At 37.8% G+C, this 12,215-nt stretch overlaps 1 protein-coding gene across 1 annotated transcript in view; it reads left to right on the top strand.

The window, feature by feature from the left end:
* The window catches only part of LOC124798487 (pre-mRNA-splicing factor ATP-dependent RNA helicase DHX16), a 135,735-nt gene that overhangs the window by 107,136 nt on the left and 16,384 nt on the right, over positions 1-12,215 (top strand). The window contains exon 14 of the mRNA XM_047261925.1: positions 3,886-4,210. Coding sequence (XP_047117881.1) covers positions 3,886-4,210 — 325 coding nt within the window. The remainder of the gene's footprint in view (positions 1-3,885; positions 4,211-12,215) is intronic.

Here is a 12,215-nt window from a genome sequence, read left to right as displayed (position 1 = left end):
ATCCCCTGTGACTATCCAAGAAAGAAAACCATCGCCTTCTTCATTGTAGCGTGTCAAAAGCTGAAGTGCACTGCCCATCCATTGCTTTTTGTGCTGTTCAGTAAGAATTTGGGTACCCAACATTAGCAAAGTTTTTGAAGTTTCAGTTTTTCAGTAGCAATTTCATGAATTAGTGATTGTGAGATTTGCAGGACTTCCATAGCAAGGGCACTAAGTGTAAACTTACGGTTGTGATTAATCTTCTCTTCAATTGTGTGAACCAGTTCATCAGTAACCACAGACGGGCGTCCACTTCATTCTTCATCATGCACTTGATGACGTCCTTCATTGAACAGTCTAACCCATCTTCTGACCATTGAATCACTCATAGCATTTTGTCCATAAACCTCGCAGATTTGCTGATGAATTTCCTTTGGCTTAACTTTCTTTGCATTTAGAAAATGAATCACAGAGCTGATTTCACACATGGCAGCATTTTCAATTACGGCTGACATTATAAAGAAGTACTATAAAGCACACGTCGGCAGCAGCGATCTGAAAATTGCGTACTTGTCTTCTTCTTGAGTCAGAGTAACTGCGGCTCATGCTTGGAACTGCAGTCATAGCACTATCGCGGATAGAAATAGAAACAAAACTTACTTTGTGGACTACCCTCGAATCAACAGCAAAGAAATTGTGGCTCACAGAAGAAATACTTCAGTGGGTTGATGAACAAAGGAAATGAAAAATATTGAACAGAAGGAAGAAGTACAGCAGCATAAATCACTTGGGAATGAAACTAACAAGAAGTGCAAGGAAGCATGGAAATCAATAGATGTGACGTACAGGTACAGACAAACAAATGATTAGAATGTCAGAAAAAGTGGACAATTTATTCAAGAGGAAGAGCTTCACAAATCGATCAAATTAATAAAATGTTGGTCCAGTCCCAGCCCTTATGCAAGCAGTTATTTGATTTGGCATGGCATTGGTTGATAGCATTGTTGTGTGTCCTCCTGAGGGATATCAATCCAAAATATGTCAAATTTGCATGTTAGATTGTAAAAATCTCGAGCTGGTTGGAAACCCCTGCCCATAATCCTCCAAATGTTCTCAATTGGAGAGAGATCTGGTGACCTTGCTGGCCAAGGCAAGGTTTGGCAAGCATGGAGACAAGCATTAGCAACTCTTGCCGTGTGTGGGCAGGCATTATCTTGCTGAAATGTAAGCCCAGGATTGCTTTCCATGAAGATCAACAAAGTGGGATGTAGAATATAGCTGGTATACCACTGTGCTTTAAGGATGCCACGAACGACAACCAAAGGGGTCCTGCTATGAAATGATAAGGCTCCCCAGGCCATCACTCCTGGCTGTCTGGCCGTATGGCAGGTGATGCTCAGGTTGGTATCCCACCGCTGTCCAGGTGGTCACCAGAGCTCAGTTCAAAGTAGGACTTATGACTGAAGACAGTTCTACTCCAATCAGTTGAATCCTAGGCCCCAGTGACCAGCAAAGTGTCTAGGGATCCTCCAGACATCTGTAGGATACCAGTGTTACTGTCACCCGCCATATGACCCAACAACCAGGAGTGATGGTCTGGGACACCATTACAATTCATGGCAGGAACCGTTTGGTTGTCATCCAAAGTGCCCTTACAGCACAGTGGTATGTTGATGATATTCTACACCCTGTTATGCTGCTCTTCATAGCACACCATTCTGGGCTTATATTTCAGCAAGATAGTGCCATCCCACACCTGCACACCTGGAGGGAGTTTCTACTGTTTGTCTTCATAATGGTGAGCTAGGTCTCTGAATCTCTCCCCAAATTGAGAACATTTTGAGCGTTATGGGCAGGGCCATCCAACCACTTCAGGATTTTTATGATCTAACAAGCCATTTCAACAGAGTTTGGCACATTATCTGTAAGGAACACGTCCAACAACTACATCAATTAGTGCCGAGCTAAATAACTGCTTGCTTAAGGACCAGAGATCGACCAAAATGTTATTGACACCAACACGTTATTGACCCACTTAATTTTTTAAGCTCTTTCTCTTGAATCCAATTTTTGTGAAATTGTAATCATTTTTGTCTTTACATGTACATCACATCGAGTATAAATTTCGGAGAATGCAAAAGTAAAGGGTTCAACTTAAAAGTGTACAAAAGGAATTCCAGTGTTAAATACAGAGTAGGGAATAGGTAAGTAGGAAGAGTACATTCAGGGCCTCTATGAAATGGAGAAACTGACTGTCTGTCAGTCAGTCAACTTGGTGAAAGAAGAAATGGTTGTTGATTTGGAGGATATAGGGCATTCATTGTTAGAACAGACTTTATGGAACTTTTGAAGTTTTCTGATTAAACAAGGCAGGAAAGATAGATAACGTTTCTGCAGAATTTCCAAAATTATTGAAGAAGGTGGCACCAATGTGATTATTCATATTACTGTGTAGGAGCTATGAGACTGGAGGCAGTATTGGATGTATAGAATGATATCGTCCACACTATCCTGAAGCAAGCGCATGTAAATGCGAGAAATAGCACGCAGGAAGTGTGGCAGTTCAAGTTGCTTATTATAATGGTATGCAGAAGAAGAGCAAAGAAAATTGAGGCTCTGTTAGATGATGATCAGTTTTAACATTAGGGTAAGTATAGGTACTAGACAGGCAGTTCTGATGTTATGCTTGATAATAGAAGTAAAATTTAAGAAAAATCAAGACAATTCTGTAGGATTTGCCAACAATGAATAAATGTGTTTCTTGGTATTAAGTGGTACAAATGTTTGAAATCCTCAGAGAAATAGGTAAACAGTATAAGGAAAGACAGGTATGTTACCTGAGACGAAAAAAATCTTTTTCCTCTAAAATTCAACCTGTGTATCAAAAGCAATTACAGAAATCATATGGGTAAAAGGATATCAATGATGAGATTCGCGATGATGTTGCTGTTCTCCATGATATGAGGAGAAATTACAGGACCCATTGAGTGGGATGAACTTTTACAGAACATAGAATATGGATTGAAATTAAATAAAGAATGACAAAAATATTAAGGAGAAGCATAAATGATTTTACTGTCAAACTTAGCATCGAAAGTGGGCACCTTCTTGTAGATGAAGTGAAGAAATTCTGCTCTTTTGGAATTAAATTAATCTGTGATTGAATAAGCAAGGAGGATATAAGTGAATGTTACTATACTTTTGGTAAGGTCCCAACCCATTGTTACAAGTACAAAACTTTATGAGCAGAGAGCAGAACTATTATCCTGCACTCAGATTTTCAATAACAGTCCATGTATGTCAGCCAGTTTCTCATACTCTGTGCAGCTTCATGGTAGCATTTTAATTTATATAAGTGTTTTGGTACTTGTACAGAGTACTATTGGATCATACATTGAGGTGCCCATGGTTTAGGCAACGAAAATGTATGTAAAACACTCGCAGTCAAAGCCACAAGTCCCATCTCTGCTGTACAGTGCACAGTTACTGTACTGCTACAATGCTATAAATAATATAATGATTTAGCAGAACTCTCTCACTCAGGATTAAAAAAGTTTAAACCAAGTTACTTATGCATTCTCTCTCAAAAAATATTACAGTGTTTGCAATCTCAAACACGTAAAGCTCTTATGCCAACCAAACCAACCTTTCACAGCATTAGTTTTATAGTGCACATTGTAACTGATGGTATTTCATTTCCTGTTGAGAACTGCCATCAGGATTTCAGGCATTCATTATCTGCTGTAATGAGTTTTCATGTGTTCTAAAATGTTTTTAATTTTATACTCTTAAGCCTTCATTTGTGATCATTAAATTGTTGTAAATGTTTCTTTTTTATGTGCCGCTTGTAGTTTCTCAAATGACAGGCGCTTAGTTGTATGTGATTTCTGTTCTTTTCATTTCTAGGTACAAATGCTCAGAAGAGATACTAACAATTGCTGCAATGCTCTCTGTGAATAGCGCAATCTTTTATCGGCCAAAGGACAAAATTATTCATGCAGACACAGCAAGAAAGAACTTTTTTGTACCTGGTGGAGACCACTTGACATTACTGAACATTTACAGCCAGTGGGCTGATACAGAGTTCTCAACACAGTGGTGTTATGAAAATTTTATTCAACATCGGTCATTGCGACGTGCACGAGACGTCAGGGAACAGTTGGCTGGCCTCATGCAGCGCGTTGAAATTGAACTCGTTTCAAACCCACAAGAAACTGTGAACATACGTAAAGTATGCAGTCATTTTGTGTTATTCAAATTTTATATTACTTTTACTTCTGCCAGAAACTTTGGATAATTTGTAGGTAATAACATGGTCAGTGAGAACATTATAACCAATCACATAAGCTATATTGAACAACCATAGACTTGAAACTTGAAACTTCCTGTCAGATTAAAACTGTGTGCTGGACCAAGACTCGGGACCTTTGCCTTTCACGGGCAAGTGCTCTCCCAACTGAGCTACCCAAGCACCACTCGCGCCCTGTCCTCACAGCTTTACTTCCGCCAGTACCTCGCCTCCTACCTTCCAAACTTTACAGAAGCTCTTCTGCGAACCTTGCAGAACTAGCACTCCTGAAAGAAAGGAACCATAGACTTGCTAAAAGAACAGCAAATCACCACAGCTTGGATAGTAAAAGACATCAGTATGTGGTCCTCATGCAGCATGGGTAGGCATGCAGTGGAGCTACTGTTAAACAGGCAATGTCATGGATATTGCATATCATACCATTATCATCAGTTTGGTCTAACAGGAAGTGTTTCTCTGACCAGGCAACAAATTTTAAGTATTCCACAATGTTTTCATGTGGACTAAAACTGTAACTGATGATCTCATATGTGTGTCGTTTATGATAAACTACACATCTAGCAAGAATGATGTGCTCCAAACTACTCATGTCTTTCTCCTTCATCGTTTTCTGCTGTTGTGGCACAGACTCCCATCTACACTGGTTTAATATTCTGACACGAGGATTTGGATGAAGTATAGTCAATCAATGCCTTGCAATTTTTTAATAATTTATCCACTGTAAAACCACTTTTCATAAATATTAGTTACAGGAATGCTATAAAGCCCTACAAGCTTCACCATTTCTGTTCTAATGATGTGCAGCTGCTAGCCCGCTATGACCTACATTCTGTCCACATCACTTACATTGGGAACTTTCACCGCATTCTTATGATGTGATGTTAACCAAATGATTTTTTTTTTTTAATCACTGGTTCCTGTGTGAAGCCATTAACATCGCATTTATGCCCTCCACACGATGTAGAAATGCACATAAAACATAATGGGGTTGATGTAACATTCCACATGACTAGTTCATTGCAACAATTCTTTGGAAGCTCAACCGCAGAAATTTGAAGAAAAGAATGACAAACATGCTGCAGAATTTATGGTGAGAAGTACTTTTATGTGGGAAAGATTTCAGTATACAAGTTTCAGCTTGGGTTTCATTTAAAAATGGTCTTGTAGGAGAATGAAGCTGTGCCAGTCTCATGAGAGTAATGCAAAGTAAAAATCGTAAGCAACCCATTGCAGAAATGCAGTACTAAATGTCACAGCTCTATTAAAGAAAGGAAAAAGTAATTATTAATTGGCACACTGAAAAAGAAATGAAGTATTTTTATACTTATGAGACAACTTAAAGGGAAAGAACCTAAAGCAAAAGGAATAAAGAGGGGCAACAGGAGGCATTCAGCAGTTTTCAAAAACAGAAAAAGTTAAGAAAAATGCTTTGAATCCTGTTTCTGTCTGCAGATTTTAGGAGCATAATACAAAGAGTGTGTCTTTTTGTCAAGTTGCTACATGCTCATTTGGACCAACTTTTATTACTCCTGTTTCATCATGTACAACGTTTTGCTGTGTTTCAGTTGTCATCCCAGAAAATGAAGTCAAGCAATTATTTTCTTGCTTTTTTGCATATCTACAGTTGTGGTGCACATGAAAATCCTCATGCCACAGTACCATTGCATCTACATCAATACCTACATAAATGCTCCACAAGCCACCACCTGGTGCAAGGCAGAGACTAACTGGTACCACTACTAGCTGTTTCCTTTCCTGTTCCATTTGCAAATGAAAAATAGCTCTTTTTATATCTCATCTGAGTCCTAATTTCTCTTATCTTTGTGGTCTTTACATGAAATGCACTTTTGGCCGCAATATGATTGTTCTGCAGTCATCTTCAAATGCCAGTTCTCTAAATTTTCTCAATAGCGTTCTGGAAAAAGACTGTCATCTTCCCTCCAGGAATTTCCCTCTAATACTCACTTGTTTATTGAACCTACTCATAAACAATGTGCACCCTGCCTCTGAATTGGTTTGACACTTTCCTTTAATTTGATCTGGTAAGTGTCCCAAACACTCAAGCAGTACTCAAGAATGGGTTGCACTTATGTTTTATATGTGGCCAGCTTTACAGATGAACCACACTTTCATAAAATTCTTGTAATAAACTGAAGTCAACCATTCACCTTCCCTTCTCCAGTCCATAGGTGCTCATACCATTTCATATTGCTTTGCATCATTATGCCAAGATATTACATCGGCACGATTGTGTCAACCAGCACATTACTAATTCAGTATTTGAACAGTGCGGGGTTGTTTTTCGTACTCATCTGAATTAACTTACATTTTTCTACATTTAGAGCTAGCTGCCATACATGGCACCAACTAGAAATTTTGTCTAAGTCATCTTGCATCCTTATACAGTCGCTCAACTACGACTCCTTTGCGTACACCATGACATTATCATCATACAGCCCAAGATTGCTGCTTACCCTATTTATCAAATCATTTATGTATGTGGAGAACAAGAGCAGTTGTATCACACTTCCCTGGGATATTCCTGTTGATACCCTTGTCTCTGAAGAACGTTCACCGCTGAGGACAGTGGACTGGGTTCTATTACATAACAAGTCTGAATCTCTCACATATGTGTGAACTTATTCAATATCATTTTACCTTCATTAACAGTCTGCTGTGGGGCACCATGTCAAGCATTGTTTGGAAATCTAGGAACGTGGAATTTGCATGGTGCCCTTCATCAAAAGTTTGCAGGATATCATGTGAAAAAAGGGCAAGCTGAGTGTCACATGAGTGATGCTTTCTAAAACTGTGCTAATTTGTGGACAGTACCTTTTCTTTCTCAAGGAACTTATTCTGTTCAAATTGAGAATAGCTTCAAGAATTCTGCAGCAAACCGATGTTGACCAGACCAGATATTGGTCTGTAATTTTGCAGGTCACTTCATTTACCCTTCCTATGTACATGACTCACCTGCACTTTTTTTTTCAGTCACTTGGGACTGTGCACAGGGCAAGAGATTCATGATAAATGCAAGCTAATTAACAAGGCAGTGCTGTAGAACACTCTCTGTAAAACCAAAAATTGGACTTCCATCTGGACCTGGCGACCACTTTGTTTTCAACTCTATACCTCAGCTATGCCTGTTGCCACACCAGACTGGTCAATTAGTGACTGGATAGAAGCCTTTTTATTATTATTTATGTGATAGAGGAGCCAAAACAAAATACTGCCTATCTCCATTTCATCAGTGGATCAAGCCAATTTGTTTTGACTTACAAGGGGTGTGGTACAGTACTGTTGTATGGGGATTTTGGTGTTTACCAGGATTGCAGACATGTACCTACAAACAAACAAAACTTAATTATTAAACTTTATTTTTTTTTCAAGGTTATAATTAAAACTTTGACTACATCTCATAATATCTGCTTATTTAGATTTTATTTAAAATTTGTTTTACATTGAAATTGATTTCATTAATTGAATGCATGATTCCAGCAGTATCAGCCAGCATTGTTTTAGACATTACTGGCAATGAGGGAGATGGTGTATTGGTTTGGAAGGAACAGGATTCAAGTGCCTATCTGGTCGTTCATATGTAGGTTTGCGTGGTTTGCCTAATTTGATTAAAGCAAAATGCAGAATAGTTCGTTTAAAAAGGGCAGTCAATTTCCTTCAGCATCCTTGTTCAGTCCAAGCTTGTGCTCTGTCTCGAAATACCTCATCATCACCAGTGGACCGTTAAACCTTAATTTTCCTTACTTGCTTGTGATATTACTGTTTCATACTTTGAATGCAGAACATATAATGGGCACAGTTTATGTAAGTCACATGTTATGAGTTTGCTGTGTGGAATATTCTTCGGCCTGTCTGTAATTTCTGTTCATTTGTCTCACTAGTTCCACCAGTTTTTTGACTGCTTGTGTATATCTGATTCGGTTATACCTTTCATGAATAGAAAATTAAGAAATGCTTCTTTTTACCTGTCTTATGCTATTAAGGCTTAGGCCAGTTCTGAAATGAGATCTGGATTTTCTTTTCATTAAAGAAAAAAGAAAGATCTATTTGTGATCAGTAAAATGTGACACTAATTTGACAGTATTTAACAATAGTTAATTAAGATGCAAAACTCAGAGAATTTTATTTATCGCTTTGATATTGTTTGATTGGTGTAGTTTATGAGAAGAGATCGGGTAGTGAATTGAATATGATCCGTCAAGCAGCAATATTTATATCCTATTTTTGGGGCTTTTGCAAATGCAGTGGGAGTTAATTACAATCTCTAATGTACTTCCTTGCTGGCAAGTTCATTAGCACTGTGAATTCTGAATAATAAAAGTAGTAACATAATACTTATACAGTTCTGTTGTGGAATAAAGCTACTCAATACATCTCATACAAGTTACTCCATGCTATAATTCTTAATTCGTCCTGTATGAATTTTTCTGTTGAGTAGTAGTAGCATGTCTCTCACAGAATGTCTTGTAGCCTTCTTTTATAGGATCTAGCTTCATGTTAAGTATATTTTTGCCTATTAATTCATTATAAACTCTCATCACAGTATACCATGGAGTCCTTGCATATAATTTTAATTAGCGAATCGGAAATATAAAATTAACTTTGGCTACACTTACAGCTTAAAAAAATTGATTTTCTTGAATTAATTTTACTTTGATGTGTAAGGAGATTATAACTATGTAAGTGTGTAGAGAAAGGACAGCTAGGGATTGTGAAATAATGAGTCACAAGATTCTTTTGGATGTATGCTTCACATTTATCTAACAGTTGTCTTTGGGAACTTCAGTATTTGAGATGCATTGTTTGAACAGCCTCGGAATACTATAAATATACCATACCAAATGAAGGATTCAAATTAACTATGCTATGTTATGCATATTGATGCTAGTAGCATTTTTGGTATATGCATTGCAAATCTGAAACTGATGAAAGTATTTGCTGGTATTCATTATGTGTGTCCCAGTTAACATTCTTGTTCAGATACAAGAATATGACCCATTAATCAAACAATGGAAAATCCAGGATGGAATGTAACAATACCAGAGAAGGAAAGTTGCTACTCACCATATAGCGGAGTTGCTGAGTCGTGATAGGCTCTCCTTTCCGCTACTTACCCCCTCCCCCCTCCGCACCTTCTCTCCTGCCCTCCTAAACTGCAACACTTCACTGTCCGCCACTCCCACCATACTATCCCTCCCCCTCCCCCTCCCTTCCCCAGCCTCCTCCTTAGAGTGTGTGTGTGTGTGTGTGTGTGTGTGTGTGTGTGTGTGTGTGTGTGTGTCTACTGCTGACAAAGGCCCTAATGGCCGAAAGCTATAATTGTGTGAATCTTTTTGTTGTGCCCAATATGACCCATTAGATTGTTATGATATATTTTAATCTCTTGTAATTTTTAATGTTTGCTTTTGAATTGTTTCATGCAGATTTTTGTGATGTTCAGTTTCAACCTAGTTTGTTGGAACAATTATTCGAAGTTAGTGAAGATGAACATAGTAGAGCTAGGAATGTTTTCTGCATCTCTGTTGCTGATTAAGATGGATCATTTATCTGAAAACAAAATTTACATATAGTTATATTTATTATTAAGCCACTCACATAGAACTTGCCCTAGAATAGAACCTTGAGGCACACTTTGAATGATAGTGTACTCCAGTTAGCCTAATATAATTCAGTCACCCAGTGTCTTCTTTTCTATAACTGTGCTATAAGCCTCTGCCTTTAATGCCAGAGTTATGTTCTTTAGTCTGAAGATGGATTTGATACAGCTCTTCATGTTACTCTGTCTTGTGTAAGCCTTTTCATCTCTTAATAAATGCTGGCACCTAAACGCATTTGAACATGCTTACAGTATTCACTCGTTGGTCTCCCTCTACATGACCAAATTTACAATCCTTCATGCTTCATTATGTGTCCTATCAATAGATCCCTTCTCCTTTAGTCAAGTGGTGCCACAAATGTCTTTTCTCCCCAATTCGATTCAGTACTTCCTCATTAATTATTTGACCTGCCCATCTAATCTTCAGCATTCTTTTGTAGCACCACATTTTGAAAAGCTTCTATTCTCTTTTTTTCTGAACTACTTATTGTCCACTTTTCACTTCTGTACGAGGCTACTCTCCTGACAATATCTTGAGAAAAATGCTTCCTAACACTTATATTTATATTCTGTGCCAAATTTCTCTTTTTCAGAAACATTTTTGTTGCTATTGCTTGACTGGATTTTATATTTTCTGTACTTCGATCTTTGTCAGTTATTTTGCTGCCTAAATAGCAAAATTCATTTTCTTTGTTTAGTATCTTATTTCCTAATTTAATTCCCTTGAATACCCTTATTCAATTCATTATTATTCCAGTATTGTTATTTTTTTAAATATTTATCTTATAATCTCTTTTTGTAACATTATACATTCTGTTCAGCTGCTCTTCCAAGTCCCTTGCTGTCACTGACAGAATTACGATGTCATTGACAACCCTCAAAATTTTTATTTCTTCTCCCTGAATGTTAATTCTCTTTCCAAATTTCTCCTTGGTTTCCTTTTCTGCATGCTCAGTGTATAGATGATATAATGTTGTGGATAGGTTACAACCCTGTCTTACTCTCTTTTCAATTACTGTAGCACTTTCATGTTTTTTGACTCTTATAACTACAGTTTGGTTTCCATAGGAGTTCTAGATAGTCTTTCATTCTCCGTATTTTATCCTTGCTGCCTTCAAAATTTCAAAGAGTGTACTCCAGTCACCTTTGGCAAAAGCTTTCTCTGAATCTACAAATGCTATAGATGTAGCTTTGCCTTTCTTCAGTCTGTTTTCTAAGATGAGTCATAGGGTCAGTGTTGTCGTGTATGTTTCTTCATTTCTCTGTAACACAAACTGATCATTCTTGAGATTATCTTCTACTATCTTTTCCATTCTTTTGTAAACAATTTGTATCTGTCTTTTGTAAGCATGACTTATTAAACTGATGGTTTGGTAATATTCACACAAGAGAGCACCCAGCTTCTTTGTACCTGGAATTATTACAGTATTCTGGAAGTCTGAGGGTTCTTAGCCTGTTTCGTGTATCTTGCACACCAAGTTGAATAGTTTTGTCAAGAGTGGCTGTCATGAGCATCTCAATAACTCCGAGTGAACATTGTATACTTCAGATGTCTTAGTTAAGTTTTTCAGTGCTGCAGACGGTTCTTCTCACGCTATCATATTTCCCATCTCATTTTGACCTAGTTCCTCCTCTATTTCTCTTCTATTGCCTTCAAGTTTAATTTATTTGTGGAGACCCTCTATACAGTGCTTCCACCTTTCACTCTTACCTTTTTTACTTACAACAGTAATCCCATAGTTATCTAATTCATAGGTAACGAATAACAGAAGGAGTGAATGTTACCACTAATCAAATGGTTGAGGAACTGTGCTGTCAACAGGAAGTCATTTTTCAGAGCTAACTTATAAAAATGCAGATGCATACACTCAGCTATGTCCTCCCGACCACGTTATCGAGGCACTGTGTTTTCAGTCCTACTTATGTGCCTGTAGACTGCACAAGGCCTCAGCCATAGTGTGCTGGGTTTTCTGTATTCTTTCTTTTATTTATTTACATTCCACTCTGGACTCGCTAGTATAATGTTAGTTGGCAGATGAGCAAGTTACAGTTCAACTAGTTAAATGCATTTGTTAAATCACAGATAATGCCTGCAGCCGTACCCCTCCTTTCCATGTTGTTTCTGTTGTTGTTGTCATCTTCAGTCCAGAGATGAGTTTTATGCAGTTCTCCACAGTACTCTATCCTGTGCAAATCTCTTCCTCATTGAACAACCTTGAGACATACATAGGGACATCAGAAAGCAAGTTAACGTATTGTCCCACTCTAAGACCATCATGTAACAAGAATGGCACATTGTCAGAGGAGAGTACA

The sequence above is a fragment of the Schistocerca piceifrons genome, chromosome 5 (assembly GCF_021461385.2).
Source record: "Schistocerca piceifrons isolate TAMUIC-IGC-003096 chromosome 5, iqSchPice1.1, whole genome shotgun sequence".
Lineage (NCBI taxonomy): Eukaryota > Metazoa > Arthropoda > Insecta > Orthoptera > Acrididae > Schistocerca > Schistocerca piceifrons.
Note: the sequence above shows the minus strand (reverse complement) of the source record. Positions and strands in the feature narration are given on the sequence as shown.